The 26,951-nt window shown below is 36.9% G+C and overlaps 1 protein-coding gene across 1 annotated transcript in view; it reads right to left on the bottom strand.

Annotated features, from left to right (window-relative positions):
- Positions 1-26,598, bottom strand: part of ERO1L (ERO1-like (S. cerevisiae)) — a 55,362-nt gene extending 28,764 nt beyond the window's left edge. The window contains exons 1-5 of the mRNA XM_008566946.1: positions 26,464-26,598; positions 15,027-15,146; positions 14,146-14,229; positions 9,551-9,589; positions 35-111 (exon numbers count right to left, since the gene is read on the bottom strand). Of these exons, the coding sequence (XP_008565168.1) occupies positions 35-111; positions 9,551-9,589; positions 14,146-14,229; positions 15,027-15,146; positions 26,464-26,577 (434 nt within the window). The 5' untranslated portion in view covers positions 26,578-26,598. The remainder of the gene's footprint in view (positions 1-34; positions 112-9,550; positions 9,590-14,145; positions 14,230-15,026; positions 15,147-26,463) is intronic.
- Positions 26,599-26,951: the final 353 nt, after the last annotated feature.

Below are 26,951 nucleotides of genomic sequence, written 5' to 3'. Positions count from 1 at the left end.
TGCTGCAAAAAAAAAGGAAAAAAAAAAATCAAACCTCAGAGATTCATCCACTGCTCCAAGTCGTTCAGCTTGTTCACATTCTTCAATGAGATTATTGGCTTCTTCAGAATACTACAATGAAAAAGGAAATGAATAGAATACAAATTATTACATTTTAAATACTTTTTAGGAGAGCATGCTGCTGGTCACACCATGGTCACGGGTTCAGATCACCATACTGGCCAGTCACCAAAATATATATATATATATATATATATTAATTAAAAAGTGGAAATTAAAAATTAAAAACTTTTTAAAAGAATTTAGGAGTTATTTGAGGCTCTTTTTATACCTGGTACTATCACCCTGGCTTGGAAACTTTAAATAAAAAAATTCCTCCTGCAGCAAAAAAAAATAAGTAAAATGCTTTACCTCTTGTTTTTGTTGGAGAACACGATTTACTATTATGTTCACAAAATAAAGAATATAGTTCTGATAACTAAAATGTCCACTAAGAAAACCTTCCAGGTATAAGGAAGTCAAGTTATGAGACAAGTAATCAAGAGGCACTGTCCCACTTTTTTTAAAGACCTGTGAGCATGAGTTTTTTCTCCCATAAACCAAGTGGTTGGACTGGATCATGTGTATCCTATACCATAATTCTCAAAATGCCTGGAGCCTACCGAGTGTTATAAAAAGTATTCCAATATCTTTAGGCATTGAAAATATATTCTTTATATAAAAAATGGTAATAGAACTCAGATTTGGAAGACACTAATGTGGATACAGTATAAATGATTAAAGATGTATAACATTTAAAAAAAAATTCTTTAACAACCATATTTTTCTCACTGTCTAAGTCATTTTATATATATATTACGGGAGGCCTGTACATGGCACAGGGGAAAAGTGTGGTTCATGAGATTTCACAGCACACCAGTCATCACCACCATAGAGCTGAAAGACAACATTGTAATCAGCAGGCCATGAATTCAATCCCTCGACAAATATCTACTGAGTGCCTATTATGACCTTATTGGGATGACCATACAAAATACTGCCTAGAGTAGGACACTAAAATAACTGAAGTGATATAATGTTTTAAGGAACACTGAAGTAACTGAAATGATATAATTTTATGAAACATTTATTTATTAAATGGCAAATTTCTTCATTATATTGATCAACATATAAGATGGCTCAATTCAAAAACTATTTTCAAAAATAAAATTCTTTCATACATAATTAAGTATTAAAGGGTTAAAGGATATGATGTATTCAACCTACAATCAAATGGCTCAGAAATTAATATGTATATAGAAAAAGCATGATAAAACAAATGTAGCAAAATATGAAAAATTAGTGACTCTGCAGAAGGTGTACAAAATGTCATTGTACTAATCTCGCAACTTTTATGTAAGTTGGAAATTATTTGAAAATAAAGTTAAAAATATATATCAAAATGAAGTAAGCCAGGCACAGAAAGGCAAATACCACATGATCTCCTTCATATGTGGAAGCTACAAAAAAAAAAAAAGGTGGTTCTCATAGAAGTAGAGAGTAGAATAATAGTTACCAAAGGCTGGGACGGGAGGGGGACAAAGGGAGAGGCAAAGTGGTAGATTAATGGGCACAAAGCTATGCTACCTACCCTAAGATAATCAATGTACAGTGTATGTATGTATTGATATACCACACTGTACTCCACAAATCTGTAAAATTAAATATTAAAATAAAAAAATTTAAAAATTTGAAAAAGAATGAAATGTATTCAAAAATAATATACATTTATGTGTATTAAAACAAAATTTTAGAAACCTTATTACTGTGATTACCTGAATATTAAAAAAATGAGTTAATGGGCCGGCCCGGTGGTGCGCTGGAGAGTGCGCCACTTGGGAGCGCGGCGGCGCTCCCGCCGAGGGTTCGGATCCCATGTGGAGACCGGTTCCCGCTCACTGGCTGAGCGCGGTGCGGGCGCAACACCGAGGGTTGCGATCCCGTTGCCGGTCAGTAAAAAAGACAAAGAGGAAAAAAAAATGAGTTAAGGGCTGGCCCGTGGCTCACTCGGGAGAGTGTGGTGCTGATAACACCAAGCCAAGGGTTAAGATCCACTTACCAGTCATCTTCTAAAAAAAAAAAAAACGAGTTAAAATACTATTCTTCATTCCTATTTAATCAGCTTCTTAGTCACATCTGTCTCAAAACCATGTCATTAGCATTTTTCTGAAGAACATACTTTTCCAATATGTTATTATTTTTAATTTTTATAAAATTGCCCCTAATCTTCTTCAAATTTTCTTTTTTTTTTTTTTTTTTTCTTTTGTCTTTTTTTCCGTGTCTGGCAACAGATCGCAACCCTCAGTGTTGCCCCCGTAGTGGACCGGGGACCGGCAACGGGACCGCAACCCTCGGTGTTGCTCCCGCGCCTCGCTCAGCCAGTGAGTGGGAACCGGTCTGCACGTGGGATCCGAACCCTCGGGCGGGAGCGCCGCCGCGCTTCCCAAGCGGCGCACTATACAGTGCGCCACCGGGCCGGCCCTACATTTTATGGTTAATTAATCAATTTGAAATTACCAATACCTTCAACTGGCTCTTCTCTGCAGACATCATTTTTTAATTAAGAAAATATTTTCTTTTCTTTTTTTTTTGGTGGCTGGCCAGTAAGAAAATATTTTCTTTATAGGTAAATATGTGAAACTATTTTGGCCTAAGTAGTTTCACAAGTTCTATTCTTTGGTTCCCAAAGTACATTTCTTCAAATAAATATTTTAAGCCAAATCTTATCAAATAAGTTGTCTCTATTTATTGTTTTAAATGTTTTTCCAAATTTAGATACTACAAAATTATAAGCCTTCTCAATTTCATTCTACTTCAGATCAAAATATAAATTTATCCAATTAAATGCAAAAGTTCCACCAAGAGGAGATTCTTTCCACAGTGGAGATACTCCAAAATTTCAATTATAAAATTTCAGAATTAAATACAATTTGAGCTTTCCTCAGGTAATGTGTTCAATTCCTCCACATTTTTACAAGAATAAATTTCAAGATCTTTGTTAACAAGATTTGTTATAATAATTGCCATTTGTTAAACTGAAATTTTTTTTTTCCTTTTTTGTCTTTTTTACTGACCAGTAACGGGATCGCAACCCTCGGTGTCGCGCCTGCACCGGGGACCGGTTTTTTTTTCCCTTTTTGTCTTTTTTACTGACCGGTAACGGGATCACAACCCTTGGTGTTGCGCCCGCACCGAGCTCAGCCAGTGAGCGGGAACCGGTCTCCACATGGGATCCGAACCCTCGGCGGGAGCGCCTCCGCGCTCCCAAGCGGCGCACTCTCCAGTGCGCCACCGGGCCGGCCCATTAAACTGAAATTTTTAATTTTTTTCTTTTTGCATCCCACTCATTGATATTTTGAGCAAAGATTTTCCATTGATTTTGAACAAACTCCAATCAAAATTTAGAGGGCTCATTTATTAAAAACTGGTCAAAACTACTAAGAGACTCTTGGGTTGTTTTATAAAACAGTTTTTCATAGGCTCAAACATCTACAAAATCTGATTGATGATAGAAAGCAAAGAAAGTACTACCAAAGCCATACCAAAATAATTTTTTTCATCATCAGCTTCATCTCAAAATTTCATGGTCATTACTTAGTCTGTATATAAATATAAATAATATATATTTTGACAATTACTGCTTCTATCTTAATTACTAAGAAATCACAGCTTGTTTGGACACAGTTATAAATTATGTGTGTACTTTAATTACAAATGCATTTCTGCTCCACAGATTTCTTGATTTAGCAAGGACACTGTTTTTACCCAAAACATCATTTCTATCAAAATTTATATGTGTATTACCACCACAAAACAAATATTTTATCTTCAATTTTGAACTTTAACTGAATTTATACTAGCATTCACAATAGTGATTAAATATTTTCCTTTAATGGAATGAACCTCCAAAAGTTTTGAGTCCATCAATTGAAAGAAAAAAATCAAACAATTTTTGGAATAATTTTCTATTTGAAACAGTTGATGATGATGTCATTTATTTTTGCGCAAAGTTTTTCTGCCATTGGAGCCAACAAGTCGATAACTATGACTTTACTCTTTGACTCTGTGTGTACACAAGAAAACATGGAATCCAAAATGAGTAAAATTAGTTTAGAATCTATGGTGGAAAAGGTTCAGAACAGTGGTTGCTTCTGGGGAAGGAGTGGAGATGACTGGGACAGTGTATGAAAGGGAACTTTCTAGGGTAATGGTGACATTCTATATCTTAATAGAAGCCTAAGTTACACAGGTGTTTGCATCTGTCAACATTCAGCAAATGGACACCTGAGAATTGTGCATTTCATTGTATGTTAGTTTTATAAAAAGTACATTCAAAGGGTCTTCAAAATGTTCATGGAGGGGCCGGCCCGGTGGCGCACTGCTACAGTGCGCTGCTTGGGAGCACGGCGGCGCTCCCGCTGAGGGTTCGGATCCCACATACAGACCGGTTCCTGCTCACTGGCTGAGCGAGGTGCGGACACAGCACTGAGGGGTGCAATCCCGTTGCCGGTCCCGGTCCGGTGCGGGCGCGACACTGAGGGTTGCGATCCGTTGCCGGACACGAAAAAAGACAAAAAAAAAAATGTTCATGGAGGGCCGGCCCAGTGGCGCACTCAGTAGAGTGCGGCGCTTAGGAGCGCGGCGGCACTCCCGCCGAGGGTTCGGATCCCACATACAGACCGGTTCCCGCTCACTGGCTGAGCCGGTGCGGGCGCGACACTGAGGGTTGCGATCCCATTGCTGGTCGCGGTACAGGCACAACACTGAGGGTTGCGATCCCGTTACCGGTCACAAAAAAAGACAAAAAGGAAAAAAAAATGTTCATGGAAAGATTCATATTATCTTTTAATTTTATTTCCCATGAATTTTTTTTTTTTTTTTTGGCAGTTGACCAGTACCTGGAACTGTAGACCTTGGTGCTATCAGCACCATTCTCTAACCATCTGAGCTAACCAGTCAGCTCATCCATGAACTTTCTGAAGTACCCTCGTATAAACAAATACCGGATTCTAGTTAATGATATAGTTATGTGTATCCACAGAGTTAATGATGTATAGTTAGGACTATGTATACTGCTGCCTGCAATTTATTTTGAAATGCATCCAAAAAATAAGATGTTCTGATGGATGGCTAGAAGAATGAACAAATGGACAGATATATGGTAAAGTAAGCTTATTAAAATATTAATGGTAGAATCTAGGTGATGGGAATAAGAATGTTCACATAAAAACTCCTTTAACTCTGCTATACGTTTGAAAAGTTTCACAATAAAATGTTAGGAAAAAATTTAATTCAGAAGTTATTTAGTCTGAATGAAAAATCACATATTCCTGAGTGATACATAAATGTACTCTCTGTGGCTACACATGTTAAATTGTCTATAGATGCAGTCTTCTTAAAGTAACCACTAACTTACTTACAAAATAGACACTGAGGCTTTGTCAGTAGATTTGTGTGTTCTGGTTTTCATATAGTCAATGATATTTCTACGGCCATGTGAATAGTAAATAATGATCTTTTGTTCAAGTTACAAAATCATGGTGAACCGTCATGAGAAACAGAAATTCAGTACTTTACTTTTCATGGAACATGTACTTCCTTTTTCCTTTTTTAGTTATTTCAGCCAAAAGGATTCATTGCAAAATAAAAAAGTATTACCAAACAGTAAAATAACTATGCAGTTATCAATTTACACTATACAGTATAATTAAGGATAAAACCACTATAGCAAGTCTATTCTCTATGCAGGATTGCTCAGCCTCTATTTCCTATATATATATTTCTCATAAGCATAACCTATAATTTCACAGGTTTCTCACTGACCAGTCAAAAGGCAGCTTTGTACCTTAGGGCATATTGCAGGTAGCACACAGGCCACACCACAAATGGCTGCTAACTCCAACAGACCAACAGGGGCAGCAGTGTCCACCACTTTTCCCCCAACTTCCCAAGACTGTAAGGAGGTAGCTGTCTTTAGCCATTTGTGTTTGAGTGCAAATATTTATCAGCAGGCACCTAGTATACTGTCCTTGAGAAAGGTTTAGCTTCTTTGCATGTGGAAAGAGCCAGAAAAAGGACAAGTTCTTGTTTTCATCTTTGTGTTAAAGTAAAAACTCTATTTAGTATACATATATATCAAATATAAAGAGGAGACAACAGAGGAAGTTAGAAATACCAAGTATTTGGTCTACAAAATCCATCCCAAATTATTTTAATGCAACTGTTAATATTTTATTTAAAAAAATAAGAAACTCAGAAGAAACGATAAATCAGACAGGATGCCAGGACAAGAATAAACCAGTTCTGTCCCAGGCGAACTTTGGTGTATGGTCACTCCGTTTACTCTTGATACTTTATAAGGGCTTCGATTTTTACTTTGAGAGAGATGGGATACATAGGAGGATTTTAAACAAAGGAGAGATATAGTTTGATTTCTTTTTTTAAAAGAATTACTCTGGCTACTGTCTTAAAAAACTATAGAGAGGCAAGGGTGGAAGCAGGAAGATAATTTAAGAGGCTACTGCAATAATCCAGACAAAAAGTGATGATGGCTTGAAATACAGCTGCAACAATGTTGATTGTAAGATTCTGGGTATATTTTGAAACACTGTAGTCACAAATGTGAATCTGTCCACCAAAAAGACCTCAAAACAATAACTCAGTAACAATTAACACCCCTAAGACCCAGATTATGAGCTCTAAATACCATTTCCCACCGAAAGGACGAGGGCACATTAGGAAAATGGTTAGTTTCAAAACTGGAGCAAGAAAAATACAAAATAAGCCTAGAGCTCCTTCAAGTTAGTGCCTGTGGCCTTTTGACATGATTCCAGTAGTCTTTAGTAAATTTCTTTTTGCTTTCTATTATAAAAGATGTTCTAGGCTTATTTTGTATTTTTCTTGCTCCAGTCTTCAAATTAATCATTTTTTCTAATGTGCCCTAGTTCTTTTGGTGGGAAATGGTACTTAGAGCTCATAATCTGGGTCCTAGGGGTGTTAATTGTTACTGAGTTATCATTGTTTTGAGGTCTTTTTGGTGAACAGATTCACACTTGTGACTACAGGGTTTCAAGTATAAGAAAGTACAGTATAGAAAGTAAGTATAGAAAGAATGATAGAATATCAATGTCTACAGCAAAACCCCCTGAACACACCAGACTTCGTCTGATCTTGGAAGTTAAGCAGGGTCAGGCCTGGTTAGTACTTGGATGAGAGAATTAGAATATCAACATTTTCAAACCCCTAATGAAATAATGCAACTAAGTAATAATCATCAAGCCTGCTAAACTTTTAAGTGAAAAGCCATTAGGGAACTCATAATGGACATATAATGAACCTAATGATCAATCTTAACATCATGAAAAAGGAAAAAAAAGACGTTATGTTCTTTTGACATGATGCAATATTAATTACACAGCAACTTCAATGAATATATATCAGAAAATAAATCTGAATCTGATAAGCCTTAGTACCTAACTACCAGTTTATAGAAAAATAAGTAGAGTAACCTGTTAAATGACATCACAGGGATGTAATCAGCTAAATACATAATGCAGGAAATTCTATAGGACAATAACTCATTGCCTTCAACACATAAATGGCACAGAGAAGAGAAAGAGGCAAGGGGAATGGACATGGATTAAAAGAAACTTATGAGCAGGAAATATATAAGTAGTCCCAGAAAGCAGGGAAATGCTGAAAAAGAAAAATGATGGGGTGTGAAAGGGACACAGGAGCCAACTGAAAGAGCTCCCAATAGCCAAAGCTGGAACAATTTGAGCAACAAAACAAAGTAGTGTTATGGATTGCATGTTTGTGTCCCCCAAAAATTCATATGTTGAAACCCTAACATATGGGATGGTATTAGAAGGTGGGGCCTCTAGGAGGTACTTAGGTTTAGATAAGATCATGAGGATAGAGCCCCCATAATAGGATTAGTGTTCTTATTGGCAGAAAGACTAGAGCGTGCTCTCTCCACCATGTGAGGATACAACCTGGTCTGTAAACAAGGAAGAATACCCTCAGCAGGAACCCAATTGGCAGGTTCCTTGATCCTGCATTTCCCAGGCTCCAGAATGGTAAGAAATAAATGTTTCTTCTTTAAGCCACCTAGTCTATGGTACTGTGTTATAGCAGCCTGGACTGACTAAAACAAGTAGTATTGGATTATAATCCAAAGTATAAAATAAATACCCATGAGTCCATATTAATATAAATAAATGATTGAATAAATAAGTGAAAAGGGACAGAGGGAAACAAGTCTCCCATACTAGAGAATTCCAAATAATAATAACTCACTCTGCCCTCAAAGAAGTGGAGAATAAGTCCATACTCCTTAAGAGTGGACTGTGCATAGTGACTTCCTTCTAAAGAATACAGTATGGAAAGGTCCGGGGAGGGGCGGTGTGCAATGAGTAAATCTACAGGGGAGAAACTTGACTAAAACTACCTCAACCAGGTTAACATTAACATGATCAAAGTTAGCATCAACAGTGATAAGTCAGTCGACAGTATACACCCTTGATATGATGTAATGAAAATGGCGCTTTACCTTTGTGGTCCTCCTCCCCAAAACACATAACCCCCATCTAATCATGAGAAAAACATTAGACAAATCCCAATTAAGGGATGTCCTATGAAATATTTGACTGGTAATCCTCAAAAACACCTTATCAAAAACAAAGTAAGTCTGGGAAACTGTCAAAGCCAAGAGGAGCCTAAGGAGACATGACTACTAAATATAACGTGGTATCCTGGAACAGAAAAAGGATATCGGGTAAATATTAAAGAAATCTGAATAAAGAACAGACTTTAGTTAGTGATAATGTACCAATATTAGTTCACGAATTGTAACAAATGTTCCATACTCATGTAAAATGCTAATTATGGAGGATACTGGGTGCGGGGTATATTGGAACTCTGTACTATCTTCACAATCTTTCTGTAAATCTAAAACTGTTACAAAATTAAAAGTTTATTTAAAAAGAGAGAGAGACATAAGACACATCAACCAAACATAATGTGTGGAATGTGTTTGAATCCTGTTTCAAATGAACTAAATATTAAGGTATTTATGAAACAGAGAAAAATAAACCCTGATGGTGGGTTTTTTTTTTTTTAAGTAACTTTTTATCTTAGAGATGTATATGAATGATGTATAAACAAAATAATTTATCTGAAATTGGCTTTAAAATAATTGGGAGAATGGAGTGGAAGTTACAGACGAAGCAAGATTGCCCATATATTGGTAATTGCTGAAGCTGGGTGATGGATACATGTTTTTGTTTTTTTCCCTACTTTTATTTATCTTTCATACTTTCTACAATGAAAGATTAAACAAGGGTAAACAAAAATAAACTAACAAAAAGAATTGGAGCCATTGAGTATAAAGAACTCTAAAGGGCTTTCACTGTAAAGGGGAGCAGAGAAATGGGATATAGGTGGCAGAGGAAATAGGTTTTTTGGGTTTTTTAATAGGACACTAGACACATCAATAAGTGTATGTACATACCTTGTAGCTTGCAGATTTAATCCCATCAGGAACTTCATCCTGAAAAAGAAAAAAAAAAGTTTTTAGATGGAATTTATTCCATCTTCTGAAAAAATATTTTAAAGTTCTATGATTTATGAGAAAAAAATCTTAAGACAAATTATTAAAGTTAGATTACTTTTTAACTTTAACTGAAAATAATTAGGCAGTTTTTATCTGATTTCTTAAAAGTAAATAAAAATTCAACAACAAATTATTCTGCAGATTGCTGGTCATATATTGTAGTACAGCATGGAAATGTAAAAATAGTCACTTAGCCATTTTTCCCTTTGATGTTCAAACTATCCCATATTTGGCCACTACGAGATCCCCTAAGTGCTGACTTATATTAGCACTGTATCCTTTTGATATTATTCTAGTAGTCCTTAGTAGCACTTTTTGTTTTCTGTGATGATAAGATATTCCAGGTTCATCTTGTACATTTCTTGCTCCACTCTTTGAATCAACCATTTTATAAGGAGTCCTAGTTTTTTCAGAGGAAATTGGTACCAGTTTTTAGTCCTGTTGGCCACTTACTGATGACAGGAACTATCTGTCTATCCTCAAAGTAATGCAGTGAGTAGATAATGATGTATCAGAACTCTGTAAATTTCAGGGCACTATAACAATGTTTGGTAAATTCCTGAAACAGATTACACGTGCACAAAGCTAAGGACCCACACAATCCATCATTTTATTGTGTACCCTTCCAGACTTTGAACTAGGTCAACATATATTGTTTTTCTGTGGCCAGGCATTTAGATAGTTTCTAATTTTTTCATATAATGAATAATACCACATTTATAGATTAATTTCAGCAAAATTGACATCTTTATAATATTCAGTACTTCTTTACAATCATCTTTGAACATCTGTCCAAATGTTTTAAGTAAAATTCCTAGTAGAATTACTAGGTCAAAAGAAATGTACCATTTTAATTTTTTTGATACCGTTGCCAAATTGATCTCCAAGAAGACAACCACCAGAGTGCTCATTTCTTATTTTCAGACTAGCACTGGGTATTGTTTACTTTTTCACATTGGGCAATTAAAATGTAGGTGAAGAATCTTGTTCTGATTAATTTTAAAGGGAATAAATGACTGGCCTTTTAGCTTAAGGAGAGATTCCAGCTTCTATGAGCAGACAGTCTGCCTCACTCAGATCTTCCCTGGAATCAGGGTGCAAACCAAGGGATATGGCTTTAAAAGAGCCAAGTATGAGGAAGAGAACTTCAATTTTTATCATTTTTCTATCTCCTGCTAGGTCACCGGGTATAACCCGAACTAAATATAAAAAGGAACTAAAAAAGGAAATCAAAGTGTTGGCAAGGGCCGGCCCGGTGGCGCACTGGAGAGTGCGCCACTTGGGAGCGCGGCGGCGCTCCCGCCGAGGGTTCGGATCCCATGTGGAGACCGGTTCCCACTCACTGGCTGAGCGCGGTGCGGGCGCGACACCGAGGGTTGCGATCCCGTTGCCGGTCAGTAAAAAAAGACAAAAAGGAAAAAAAAAAAGTGTTGGTAAAAAGGAAACTGGTCTTTGTTCCTTATTCAGCCCAAAAAGGCATTAACAAAATATCAGCAGACCACCCAAAGTAGTGAAATAACTGTGTTTAACCTTGTACATATACTAGAGTAAGAAAGAACCTTTCATTGTTTAGGAGTGATCAAACAACTCAACAGTAAAAAACCAAATAATCCAATTTAAAAATGGGCAAAGGAGCTGAGTAGACATTTCTCAAAACAAGATATACAAATGGCCAACAAGTATATGAAAAAATGCTCAACGTCACTAATCATGAGGGAAATGCAAGTCAAAACCATATTGAGATATCATCTCACCCCCAGTTGGACTGGCTATTACCAAAAAGACAGAGAATAAAAAATGCTGGCAAGGATGCAAAGAAAGGGGAACACTCTTGGTGGAGCTATAAATTAGTACGGATGTTATGGAAAATAGTATGGAGGTTTCCCAAATAACTACAGATAGAACCACCATACAATTCAGCAATCCTACTACCAGGTATATATAACTACAATACTACAATACAACCCAGCAATACTACTACTGGGTATATACAACTACAGATAGAACTACCATACATTCCAGCAATCCTACTACTGGGTATAAGCCCAAAGGAATGGAAATCATCATGTCCAAGGGATACCTGCATTCCCATGTTTATCTCAGCTCTATTAACAATAGCCAAGATATAGAACCAACCTAAATGTCCATCAATGGACGACTGGTTAAGGAAAATGTGGCGTATATACACAATGGAAAACTACTCAGTCATAAAAAAGAATGAAATTCTGCCATTCGCAGCAGCATGGATGAGTTTAGAGAAAATTGTGTTAAATAAAACAAGCCAGGAACAGAAAGAGAAATACTGCATGTCCTCACTCATAAGTGGGAGCTAAAAACTAAATAAATAAAAGAAAGAAAGAGAAAAAGAGAGAACAATCACAATAATATGTTGACCTTCCAGAAGGGGAAAAGAGAACTATGGTTACTAGAGGTGGGAAAGTGGGAAGGGGGTGGGGCTTGTGAGAAATTAGTTAATAGACACAAGGAATGACTACACTTTGTGATGATGAATATACTAATTATCCTGATTTGATCATCACACATTGGACACAGGTATTGATATTCAACTCTGTACCCACAAATATATTATAATCAATTAAGCCTTAATAAAAAATAAATTCCCCAACTAATTTTTCCCATTACTAAATTATAAATGCAAGAACTTATAAAATAAAAAGAAACATTTAAATTGATAATATCACTTTAATGATATGCTTACACTTTAATAATAGTAACATAAGGTGTTTCAAAATTAATCCTTGAATTTTCAAAAAGGTATGTCTATGAGAATTAATATAATTAAAAACATGCTTCTCATTCTCATAATAAAATACTTTGCTGTAATTTCACATGCTAGATAAGTCTATGTAGTAATATTCACATGTATTAAAATAATCTGCTCAAAACCACAGTACCATTCCACACCTAGTAGGATGGCTATTATCCAAAAAAAACCTCAGAAAATATCAGTGTTGTCGAGAATGTGGAGAAATTGAAATTCTTGTGCCCTGCTGAGAGGAACATAAAATAGTATAAACACTGTGCAAGACAGTATTTCAGTTCCACAATTAAACACAGAATTACTACATGATCCAGCAATTCCACTTCTAGGTATATACCCAAAAGAATTAAAAGTGGGAACTTAAATATTTCTACGCCCATGTTCATAGCAACATTATTCAAAATAGACAAAAGGCAGAAACAACCCAAAAGTCCATCAACAGATGAACAGATAAACAAAATATAATATAGGCATACAGTGGGATGTTATTCAGTCTTTAAAAAGGAATAAATTCTGATGCATGCTACAACATGTATCAGCTTGAAAACATTATGCTAAGTGAAATAAGCCAGACATAAAAGGACAAATGTTGTATAACTCCCTTTACATGAGGCACCTAGAATAGTCAAGTTCACAGAGAAAGAAAGTAGAATGGTGGTTGCAGGATTGAGAGGAGGGGGTTGGGGAGTTACTGTTTCGCGGGCATAGAGTTTCAGTTTGGGAGGATGGAAAAGTTGTAGAGATGGTTGCACAACAATGTAAATGCACTTAATGCCACTTAAAAATGATTAAAATGGTAAATTTTATCTTATGTATATTTTACAACAATAAGAATGTAAAATAAAAATATGTGCTTTTAGAGGGGAAAAAACTGCTTCATTTGAAAGTATAAAAAAATCTCTGCTTTCACAGTGGAATACTTCAAATTTTAATTCTCCGAGAATCCCTAAGAAAAACCAGGTGTTTTGGCCACTCTCAACCCCTAACCTGGGAAATGCAAGGAAAAAACACACCCAAAAAAGAGGAGGGATCTTGTTTATACCTTAATTAATTTCATTTTATTATACTACATACATAACTGTGCTCAGGTAAGATGTAAGAAGAGAAACAAATATCAAGCGAAAAGAACTGTTAACCTCCTTATTAAGTCAGAGGGTTATATTAACCACAAATTTTTAACTCTATAATTATGAAGGCAATATAGTTCAAAATAGGTTTTCTACTTCTAAGTTTAGGTTTTTAATAGGTAACTATTGAATATTACATTTAAACTAAGAATAAAAATATTATTTTAGTAGTATTGGCTCCCTTTAAAAAGTTGTAATAGATGAAAAAAGATGTAACAGGTTTTTTTTGTTTTGTTTTGTTTTGTTTTATTTTAACTTCTCAATATACATTGTAGTTGATTTTCATGTCCCTTTACCCGTTCCTCTTTCCCCACTCCCTCTCTCCGCCCCCGCCAACTACATCATATCTGTTCACTTGTCTTAACAAGTTCAAGGAATTGTTGTGATTGTTGTGTCTTCTTCCCCCGCACACCCTTTATTTGTGTGTTTATTTATTTATTTTTAGCCCCCACAAATAAGTGAGAACATGTGATATTTCTCTTTCTGTGCCTGACTTGTTTCACTTAATATAACTTTCTCTAAGTCCATCCATGTTTTTGCAAATAGTAGTATTTATGGTTTTTAAGTGTATACATGGTTCTTACAGATTGACAAGGTTTGACAGCACAGTCCCTTCTTCCACACTGGCTGATATCATTCCAAAAAGGACATGGCTTCTTCAGATTTACCTGTAAAATAATAGAAAAAAAAACTTATAGAAATAAGAATCCCAAGATTATAATCAACAGATGTTGAGTTATGAGGCTATAACCTGGTCATGTTATCAGCTACAGTTATTCTATTTCTTCCACTTACCTGTTGTCAAGTTCCAATGATTGTATAAATGTACAGTGGGTGTAAGTAAACTGGTAGCCTTGGTTAGAAAGACATAGACTGCTACTAAACAGACCCATGAACAGATGGAAGCTAGGAGCCGAAGTAGCTCATATCATCACTGCTCAATTCATATTCGTTTTAAGCAAGAAACAGTTAACAGGTAGAGAAGACTTAAACAATTGTGAACTCAGACTACAACCTAGTACTCCCATGATCAGGTTTTCTAAACTCTTCCAGTAGATATCTCAAGATAAATTACCACAAGCAGCTTGTTAAAATAATACAGGTCATAGTAAAGTCATTTCTTCTCAAACATATTTCATTTAATTATTTTAATTAATTGGAACCAATCTGACGCTATAGAAAATTATGAACTCATTATTTTAATAACAATATAATAGTTTCTATTATAACTTCAATGTAACCAACTAATATCTAACTTTAGAGTGCAAAACTCAGTTATTTAAAGTATCTAATGGGTGGTTTCAGAACCATATCGTTTACTCTTGTGAACTGAACTTTCCTAAGAAAGCTTCTATCAATGTGTAAATAATAACCGCAATTCTGAAGCTTAGTAATTTTTAAGAAAATATAATTATCCATTTAAACATTAAATATTCTTATACCAAAAAATTAAAATTAACCATACCTTGTAATATCTAAAGTAGTCACTTTCAAGAAGTTTTTGCAATCTTGGGAAAAGCCTGTAGTTATTAAATCTATCAATGGTTTCAACATCACAGGTACAATCATCCAAGTAACCACTAACCTGTTACAAAGAAAATGAAATATTAAATTAAAATGTCCTAGATGCAACAAGGTTCCTTTTCCTTAACCAACCCTTTTCCTCCCTTCCCCCCATAATTTCCTGAATGGGATATGACAATAATCTAGTAATGCTGTTCCTCTTACTATATACCTAGATGACCAAGGGTGGGCATCTGACCCAAACCAGGTAATAGTCCCCTCTCCAAAAATCTGGAATTGACACTAAGAGGGAGAGATGTATCTCCCTGTGGCAAGATCAGTGAACAAGTAAACTCAGACCATATTTCATCATGTGAACTGAGGAGCACATGAGCCAGTTGGCAGAGAGAGGAAAGATTTTTAAAGATATACGAAAGAGCAGAGGGCATATGCTACTTGGATACCCTGGGGATTTCCAGCTCCCACTTTCCTGCCATCTGTCTTTCCTGTCACCCAGGTGCATGCCCATCCTTGGCTTTTTATGACAATCTTTTCTTGTAACTCAGTTTCCTCTGTCTTTCCTTCATTTTAATTTTCCACAGGATGTGTAGGTCAGAGACAAGTTTGATGAATGTATAAAAAGAAGTAATACTGAATTTATAAAAGAAACATAATTCATTATGAGGATCGAAAGAAACATAATTCATTATAACGACCCTCAAATACTGGGTCATAACAATTTTTATAGGTTTGAGATGATACTTATAAACTTATCGTTAACACTGAGATAGCAAACTGACCACAAAGCCAATCCTATCTTCAAATGCTTAAAATTGACGTCTTAACTGTGTTTACTAAATCAAACTATTAAATGCACCTATATACTAGGATACAATGTGAAATCATATTTCATATTCTAATCAGACAATGTTATCAGCTGTGGGGCTAGGCAAACACCTAATAGGATTAATTAAAGATTGCTTTAAGTAACAAATACATCATGATTAAAAAAATAAAAATAAAACCAGCATGCTGCAAAAGAGATCCTTATCATACTCTGCTCTGAATATTCACATTGTAAACCACTTTGGATTATATTTTAGGAAGACCTATTACCTACAAAAAAAAATTTTTAAATCTACTGGTAAGGAAGCAAATAAACAGTACTTTATCGAAATACAGAATTTAGATGCTTTTCCTCGGGAATATGTAAAATCCTATGCTACCTTTTAATTTGAGAACATCACAAAACAGTAATGAAAATTTTTCATCTATGAGATAAGAATACTTTGGATGATAATAGCAATATTCAAGATCTAAGACTTACTGATTTTCCTAGTCTTGTTTGTTTTTGACTAACATTTAGTCTCTAGAAATCTGATCTACATATTTTGTCATGTAATAACTGTTTTCATTTCATATGCAAATGTGTCCTTGTTTCCTACTGAGAATTCTCTGAGTACATAATAATCTTAGAGTCCTAATTTTGGATACCAACTACACAAAACTGCTTCTAACCTAGATGATTTGATTTTTCACACCTTCTTTTCAACCTTAAAAGCAGAGCTTCTAAGAACAAAAAATAGCTACTGTTTCTCCCCTTTGATACAAATTACTATACAAAGAATAACAGACACAGAAGCTGCAAAGGCCAAAGGAACACATGCAAAGTAGAGACATTAAGTCACAAAAGGAAACAAACACATGAAAAACTTGAGGGGAAGAGTTTGAAGCAATCCATTTCTCCCCCAGAGGAATTCACTTTTATGATAAAAATATATATATATATCTTCAAGACTCAGCTCAGCATCACCTTGTTAGAGAAGCTGTCCCTCAGGTACTCTTCATCACCTGCTGGGTTAACCACCTCTCCCATGTGCTCCCAGGACACTCCACATACATATAAGAATTACCCCACAGTACTGAACTTATCTATTTCACTCCTGCCCACTAGTGTGTAAAATCCTTGAGAGCAAAATCCTGTTTGTTCATCTTTCTATTCTCAGTACTTGGCACTGTACTTCTGGAAAGAGCACAGTAGATGCTGAATAATTATTTGTGGAATGGGTGGCTGAATGAATGAACAAATGCCGTTCGATGTCACTCATCACTGGAGACCAGCACCACACTGTCTAATTATACCTATGTACCACCATGTTACCTGTAGTGGTGGGTCTGTGCTCCAGAGCTCACAAGCACATTTGGTAGGAACACACTCACATACCAAGCAAAGCAAGCAGCAAAGGTAAACAAACCTTTGCACCCAACATTCTACCTATCTATATCCTAATTACAAAGGAAGCCATAAGAAGCCCCAAGCCAGAAAGAAACGCAAGATCCTCCAGAGCAGAGGTGGCATATAGCTAAGAGACCTCAAAGTAAGAGAAGGCAGAACAAATGGCAGATTTAAAAATCTTCTGCCCCTTACCTTAGATATGGAGTAGGAGGTATTCTCAACTGCAGCCTTAGGTAGGAAGCTAAGGAAATAAAATAATGGTGGCAGGGGTTTCAATACATGGATAGAACCCAGCAAAGATAAGACAAGAAGATACTTGGACATCCATACCATCTGACAATTTGGATAAGCCTGCCAACAGGCAGCAGAATCTGATCCCTAGAAGGAAGTCTGGCAGGTATGATGCCAAGCCCACTTCTAGAAACTAGAGAACAAGGCATGTCATTAGAATAGAGTCCCAGAAAAGGGCTAAGGTAGAAATACAGTTAATAGACCCAGGACAGAATCTTGGAAACAAAGCAAAATTCTAAGACCTAAACTAAGGCCAAAAGACAGGTGCCTACCTGTAACAATGATGACTTGATGGTGTGCTTCAGAACATGCTAAACCTGCTTAAATAAATAATACACTATCTCTCAAAGTGAAATAGAACTCTAGACCTACCATAGGAATGTAAATTTTTTAAAAAATTGCGACGCTCCCGCCTAGGGTTCGGATCCCATGTGGAGACAGATTCCTGCTCACTGGCTGAGCGTGGTGCAGGCGCAACACCAAGGGTTGCGATCCCGTTGCCGGTCCCCAGTACGGGTGCGACACCGAGGGTTGCGATCCCGTTACCGGTCAGTAAAAAAAAAGACAAAAAGGGGAAAAAAAAATGCATCCTTGTCCCACTCCCAAAGTGACTGATGCATGCTAAAATTTGAAGCTCACTGCTCTAGGCTTTAAGTAATAATCAGCCTTGGGTAGGGGACCAAGCTAACAGGCGGAGATTTAAAAAAGCCCTAGTTGAAGGACGGTGGATATAAGGACCACTGTAGGCCTGACAAATGGCATCGCTCAGTTTAAAATCCTGGTCTCTTAAGAACTGTAAATCTTCAAAGGCCTTCTATTTCAATCTCCCAAGCAAAATAGCAATCTTCTCCATACATACCCATCAAGGAAGAAGTGTACCACAATGGTTAGCATGCGGGTTCTGAAGTCAGACTTTCCTTAGTTTGAAACCCATCTTTGCCACTTACTAGTCTTTGACCAACCTAAATTATTTAACCTCTCTAGGCCTCAGTTTCTTACCTTAATACAAAATAATAATAGTTCTCATTTCAAAGATTTTATATCAGGACAAAATAAAGCAGAGTAAATACTCAGTAAATGTTTACTATTGTTACCGTACCTCTGCTAAAATGCTTCCACTACTCCCCGAGGCAGCCCACAATATTTTCTTAATGACTAAGAAAAAAATAGGCCAAGTTTGCAGTTAAAATTTTCCAAAAATTTGATATCCGGAGCACCAATGGAACAAAGAACTAGATGACCAAAAGTTAGCTATGGAGGGAACCCCAGTTACTTTCTCCATTGATTCTGGTTGATTTGACCAAGTGCAAAGGCAAGAGGAAAGAAAATTACACTGGCCCCTTGTTCACTATTCTCTACTTAGAAGTATCTTTTAATTTACAATGGAAGACAAAACAAAAAAATACTTTCTAAATAGTTTTCTTGTGTACCACAAATTCTAGTCCTACTATAGATTATAATTTTGTTTTTCACTCAAAGCAGTGTAAGAATATAGTCCTCATACTCATTCTGTATGAAATACCTTTTAAAAGTGCTCAAAGTGTCAATTAAGCAAGAAAAAGAAATAAAAGGCATCCAAATAGAAAAGAAAGAAGTAAAATTATCTGTTTGCTGATGACATGATCTTATATATAGAAAAGCCTAAAGACTCCATCATAAAATTGCTACAACTAGTAAACGAATTCAGTTAAGTTGCAGGATACGAAATCAATATACAAAAATCAGTGCATTTCTATACACTAACAATGAACTATCTGAAAAAGAAATTAAGGAAACAAGATCCTGTTTACTACAGTATCAAAAAGAATAAAATAGGAATAAATTTAATGATGGAGGTGAAAGATCTGTATACTGAAAACTATAAAACATTGATGAAAGAAATTGAAGATGATATAAATAAATGGAAAGATACCCTGTGTGCATGGTATCTTATCATTGGAAGAATTAATATTGTTAAAATGTCCACACTATCCAAAGCAATCTACAAATTCAATGCAGTGTCTATCAAAATCCCTAACAATGGTATTTTTCACAGGAATGGAAAAAACAATCCTAAAATTCATAATGACAAAAGACCCCAAATAGCTAAAGCAATCTTGAGCAAGAAGAACAAACCTGGAAGCAGCACACTTCCTGATGTCAAATTATATTACAAAGCTAAAGAATTTAAACAGTTTGGTACCAGTATAAAAACAGACTCATAGACCAATGGAACCCAACAGAAAGCCCAGATGTAATCCCACGCATACATGGTGAACTAATCTTTGACAAAGGCACCACAAACACACAGTGGGGAAAGGACAGTCCTCAGTAAATGGTGCTGAGAAAACTGGATATCCACATACAAAAAATAAAATAAAACTGGATCTTTATCTCACTCCATACACAAAAATCAACTCAAAATGGACCAAAGACTTAAACGTGAGACCTGAAACTGTAAAACTGCTACATGAAAACATAGGGAAAAACTTCCATGACACTGTCTTGCCAATGATTTTTTGGATATAACACCAAAAGCACAGGCAACAAAAGCAAAAATAAACAAGCTGGACTACATCAAATAAATGTTTCTGCACAGCCAAGGAAACAGTCAACAAAATAAAAAGAACCTACAGAATGGGAGAAAATATTTGCAAACCATCTATCTGATAAAGGGTATAAGGAACTCATACAACTCAGTAGCAAAAAAAAAAAGAGCCCAGTTAAAAAAAATTGGTAAAGGACCTGAACAGACACTTTTCCAAAGAAGATATACAAATGGCCAGCAGATATATGAAAAGGTGCTCAACATCACTAATCATCAGGGAAATACAAATCAAATGAGACATCACCTCACACCTGTTTGGATGGCTATTATCAAAAAGTCAAAAGATAACAAATGTTGGCGAAGATGCATTGAAAAGCGAACCCTTAAACATTGTTGGTGGGAAGGTAAATTGGTACAGCCATTATGGAAAACAGTATGGAAATTCTTCATAAAATAAAAATAGGTTCTTCAATAAAAATAGAACTATTGTATAATAAGAATCCCACTTCTGGGTGTATACCCAAAGGAAATAAAACCACTGTCTCGGAGAGATACCTGCACTCCCATGTTCACTGCATCTTTATTCACAATAACCAAGATATGGAAGCCATCTAAGTGTCTGCCATGGGATGAATAACACACACACACACCCACACACACAATGAAATATGACTCAGCCTTAAAAAAGAAGGAAATCCTGCCACTTGTGACAACAGGGATGAACATGGAGGAGATTATGCTAAGTAAAATAAGCCAGACACAGAAAGACAAATACTGCATGGTCTCACCTATATGTGGAATCTAAAAAAGTTAAACTCACAGAAAGTAGAAGGATGGTTACCAGGGGTGAGGGGGTGGGGCAAATAGGGAGACGTTGGTCAAAGGATACAAACTTCCAATTATAAGATATAAATAAGTTCTGGAGACTTAATGTACAACATGGTAACTATAGTTAATAATAGCGTATTGCATACTTGAAATTTGCTGAAAAGAAGATCACCATACAAAAAAGGCAACTATGTGAGGTGATGGATATGTCAATTTGCTTGATTATGGTAATCATTTCCCAATGATTGCATACATCTATCAAAACATCATGCTATACACCTTAAAATATGCAATTTTTTATTTGTCAATTATACCTCAATAAAGCTGGGGGAAGATAAACAAATAAATAAATAAATGTATGTGCTCAAAGTGTGCTTTATTTGACAAAAAAAAAAAAAAAAACTTTAGGTGTATTTAATTCTACTGTGTTTTGTAACCATAAAAAAGAACATGAAGGGCCGGCCCAGTGGCGCACTGGATAGTGCGCCGCTTGGGAAGCGCGGCGGCGCTCCCGCCCAAGGGTTCGGATCCCACATACAGACCGGTTCCCGCTCACTGGCTGAGCGAGGCGCGGGAGCAACGCCGAGGGTTGCGATCCCATTGCCGGTCCCCGGTCCGGTACGGGGGCAACACTGAGGGTTGCGATTCGTTGCCGGACACGGAAAAAGACAAAAGACAAAAAAAAAAAAAAAGAACATGAAAATTATTCTTTCATTGACAGAATACACTGAGACAATTCTGTCAAAGGAAGCATGGAAATACCAAATATTCTATACCAGGTAGTAGGCACCATTTTAAAGACTTAGAATGCTAAGAGCTATTTCTGCTTTAAGGTCTTAGTCTTACAAAGCTTTAAATTGTTATCAAGTCACCCAAAGAATGCAACCATCAGGAAATAATTCCTCCACATGCTTTATGCAGAAAAGCCTGGAATGTAGAAGAAACTCCAAATCAATGGACACCTCTCCAGTATAACCTGTTTCAAAGATCACTCTGACTAAGTCTTAATCCTGGGCTTATTTCCACCCACCACCCAACATACTACTAAGTGTCTCTCTCATGGCCCAGCCACTTGGACTAACGATTACAACCATTTTTTAAATTGACCTAACAAGACACTTGACAGGTTAAATCTGCTAAAATGCATGTTTGCAGAGTGTATCTACAATGCACTCCAAACTAAAAATAATCCATTTTCACAGTAGCCATTTTGGATAATCTGAGTTACTCCCCTTTCATTAGCCTGAGACTTACCACATGCAAATAAGTGGACCTGAGTGTTATTAGCACCAACCATATTAAGATTGATAAAACATTTTGAGTACAAAGGAGTTGACAAACTCATTTCTAATTAATTTAAATGAAAAAGATGTCCATCCTGCCTCCATATCTGGGCTTCAATATTTTCTCTGGGCTTATTTCTTTAAAATAAATCCTCAATTCAGTCACAGAAAGAGGAATACTGTATATCCTCGCTCATAAGTGGGAAATAAAAAGATAAACAAAAAATAAAAATAAAAACGAAGGAAAGAAAGACACAACAATCACAATAATTCACTGAACTTTCAAAAGGAGAGAACAGAACAGAGGCTACCAGAGGTGGGAAGGGGTCGGGGGTGGTAGCAAGAAATGGGTAAAGGGCTGCAAAAAATGATTACATTGTACAATATTGAATATACTAATTATCCTGATTTGAGCATCACGTATTGCACACAGGTTCTGACATTCTATGCTGTACCCCACAGATATGTACAATCATGTTTCAATAAATAAATAAATGCTGGATTCCATGAGTTGGGACTAAAGTTCTGTTACATTCATTCTCTCTAATGGTATCTAATGAGGCAGTAATCGTCAAAAAGAAATAAGAAATTGTGAAAGGTCTTCATTTGCTTGAAGCCCTATCTATTACAAAAATACTACAAATAGTATTTTGCTTTAAAGAAAGGGAGGGTCCTGATTATGTAGTTGTTTACACAAATTATGCATGTGTTAAACTTCATAGGCCTACACGCCCAAAGGGGGGTGTATTAGTCTGTTTCTGTTGCTTTTAACAAAATATATGGAACTGAGTGATTTATAAAGAAAATGAAATTTACTGCTTACAGTTTCAGAGGCTGGGAAGTCCACAGTCCAGGGAACACATTTGGTGAAGGCCTTGGTGGGGGTGACAGTGATCCAGGGGTTTCACATGGCAGAAAATGATAGAGCAGAGGAAAAGAGACTAACCTCTTCATTCACTCTCTTTTTAAAGCCCTCTGAACCACACCTCTGACCATCATTATTAATCTATTGAGCTACAGCATGGTCCTACAATCTAATCACCTCTTCAAGGCCCACCTGTCGATTACCATAATAGGATTTCCCACCCTCAACAGCTACAGTGGGGATTAAGTTTTGGGGGGGACATTCAACTCAAGGCAGAGGGGAAAAGCCAATTTTCTATGTAAAAAAAATTAAAAATAAAAAATTTTAAAAAGAATAATTTTTTTAAAAAGCAGTGGGTTATATATAAGGAAGATCTACAAGTCACAGAAAATCAATTACTTATTTTGAGAAACTAACACTGAAACACTTATCGAAAGGACTTACAACATACAATGAAAATGGTTTTAGTAGAAATTCAATATCAACTAACAGGCATATGTAGTAATTGATTGAGTTCAAAGATTGATCTGGAACACGCCAACCCATCTGAAAGGTCAATTTCAGAAAAACATGCAAATGGCTTGTTAAGCAGAATAATTTAATAATATACTTCTGCTAGCATAGGGATCACAGTTCCCTAACATCTGCTGATCACCAATTATGTACCAGGCTCAGTAGTCTGGAGTGTCAAGACCATGTTTTTATTCATTTTTTGATCTTGCAAAACTTGTTCACAATATACTTCAACAAATGATTGTTAAATTCAATCTGGTTACTTGCAGAGCTCTGTGCATTTTACTTCAATTACTTTCTAAAGTCAAATAACTACATGCTGCTCTGGCTCAAATCAGAGCTGATATTCCATGAATTGAACCCCTACTGTAAGCCAGGCACCCATGCAACAGTAGTGGTGAGGGGTTGGTGATGTGGTAACCCAAAGCAGAAACAGTAAGAGAGACAGGCAACAGGAAGGAAGAAAAGATAAGACTATTAACAAAACATAATCAACAGGAGCAGCTCATTGGATATGCTAAATAGAACCAGAGAAGATTGTAACTTGTATTTCCAAACATTAGGTGAAAATTTAGTTTTTAATTTAATTTCTAGCAATATTTACTTTTTTTTTTTTTTAAAGGTAACCAGTAAGGGGATCTTAACCATTGATTTGTTGTTGTCAGCACCAGGCTCTCCCAAGAGTGAGCCATGGGAGAGCCCTATAACTTTTCTTTTTGAGTGCTTAGTATCCCCGCCTCCCACCAACCCCCAAAGAACATTATTCATTGAACTGTAAGTTCTCCAGGGCAGGGATCATGCCATAGTTATTTTTATACTCCAAACACTCAGATCCAAGTACACAGTGGTTATACATGTTTGTTGAGTGAATGATGTGCACCATTCATATCCTCTTATTTTTTCTTCGTTTTTTTTCTTTTGTCTGTCTCTCATTCTGTCTCTCTGTGCATGTCTGTCTATGTACGTCTTGGCACGTCTATTCATCACCATCTCCTCTTCTCCCTTCTCTCCTCAGTCTCATCCTTTCCATTATTGGCCATGATAGAACTAACAAATATTTTTATTTGTTTCATTTATTGAATTGGAATTGATGGTATCTGTTCTTAAGTTTATTTAGGTAGACCATTTTAAATTTCTCTTAAAATTGTTTCTTACTACGTGACCCTCAACGTACTTAAAGTTGGTGCTGAAAAGAAGAGATAGCCACTCCTGTTCTAAAAGGAAAAGGAGCCTAACAGATTTTTGTGCTGGGGAAGTATTTAAATCCCAAGATATTGTGGAAAAGGAAAAAAAGAAAATAAATTAAAAGGTCCCCAATTTTAAGGTTACTGGGTGAAAAGAGCGAAAGTTGAAGGGTTAAACATGTCCTTTTATTCCATTATCCAAATCTCTAGAATGTAATTGAAAATGTTACATTGGACATCTTCTTTCAGCACTGAATACCTCATTTTAAAGTCATTTTATTTCCAACTTATTTATTTAATTGTTTAAATTTTGTGTTGCATTCTACTTGTAATCAGAAGAAAAATGACCCTTTTTCCGTTGAAGTACTTGACTGTGTGCCGTTTGCAATATCGAAGTTAAAGGAGCTTTTCAATACCGTGGTTGTAAAGCAGCAACTTTCAACTTCCCTTACAGGTTCCCAGATGACACTCTTACCAACTCCCAAATCACTCAGCAAAACAACAAACAAAATCCAAGAATTTAAAGCAATGAAAGAGATCATGCCTTTTCCTCTCACGCTCCTACACACATAAAATGTTATTTCTGATCACATTAATAGTAAAATTTCTGATCAAATTAATAGTAAAATTGGATGGTTAGATCGCAGCCTTATAACCCCAAGGTCACGGGTTTGGATCCCCATACCGGCCAGCACCAAAAAAAAAAAAAAAAAAAAAAAAAAAAAACAATTAATTAATTAATAGTAAAATTAACTTAAAAGGAATAATCTAGACGCCTACCCCTCAATTTTCTATAAAGTGTAATGTTTATCAACAGAAGTCAACCAAACGGTGGCTTTCACAAGAGTAATAATATTGAAATACCAGAAACCTGGTAATATTGAAATACTGGAAAACTGTAAGTTTTTTTTTAATTTTTTGCTCAAGGAGCCCACATCTCTTACAATAGAAAGTGATCGTAACAACCCTGCAATCAAACTTATGCATTTAAGACTTGGAACCATCTTCCCAATTCAGACCAGCTAAACAGGTGTCATGATAACAGAATCTCATCACAATCAGGAAAAAAAGAAGCACATAGAGGCTGAGGAGCCACAGGGCAACTGCAGCCCCAAAGACACCAGGCTTAGACACAGAAAAGCCACATGTAGCCATACGCCCGCCTGACACAGGAGATCTGAGAGCAGCTTTTCTACAAAAACCTATCCTAGCCAGAAAGACTGGAGAAGGCACCCAGCACAGGCAGTGGAAACATAAGTTCCAAGTCAAGTTAGAAGTTAGAAAGAGCCAGGTTCCGTGAAAATAGCAAATATTGAGTGTGCGCTGTACACTTCGCACACCCTCCTTGGCAGAGAAGACCAACAAAGAAGCATAAACCTATTCGGTGAAAACACAGAGCATGCACCCACACCCCTCACCCCTTGCCGGGTCCGAAGCGCGGGAGAGCGCGCAGACTGCCAGGCAGCCCAGCGGGCCCCGGTCCACGCCAACCTAAGGCGAGCTGCAGAGGACTTAGCCTCGCCACGGAGCAGAAGCACAGGGGTGTCATTCCGAGCAGGAAGAGATGCAAACACGCACCCCCAGCCCTTCACCTGCGGGAGCGCGCGAGATGGGGCGCACGACCGAGGTGCAGGACGCCGGGACCCACAGCACTGACGCGCACACCCCTCACCTGGCAGAAGCACCTCTGCGCCGCCGTCTCCGGAGACTGCTGCCCGCCGTGGCCCGAGCCTAGCAGCCACACGGTGCCCAGGAGGCCGATCAGGAAGCCCCAGTCTCGGCCCATAGCCGCTCAGGCCGCCCGTCGCCCCGCGCCTCGGAGTCCTCAGCACTTGGGCGCAGGCCGTGCGCCCTCAGATGAAGCCGGCGCCGGCCGCCCCCCGGCGGTGCCCCACCTCCGGGCCGCCTCCCAGGCCCGCCCTCGGCTCTCCAGCCTCTCAGCGGCCGCCACCACCGGCGGAGCGTGCGGACGTGCCGCCTTTTCCTCTCACGCTCCTACACACATAAAATGTTATTTCTGATCACATTAATAGTAAAATTTCTGATCAAATTAATAGTAAAATTGGATGGTTAGATCGCAGCCTTATAACCCCAAGGTCACGGGTTTGGATCCCCATACCGGCCAGCACCAAAAAAAAAAAAAAAAAAAAAAAAAAAAAA

This window comes from Galeopterus variegatus, unplaced genomic scaffold, assembly GCF_000696425.1.
Source record: "Galeopterus variegatus unplaced genomic scaffold, G_variegatus-3.0.2 Scaffold279, whole genome shotgun sequence".
NCBI lineage: Eukaryota > Metazoa > Chordata > Mammalia > Dermoptera > Cynocephalidae > Galeopterus > Galeopterus variegatus.
This window is presented reverse-complemented; position numbering and strand designations above follow the sequence as displayed.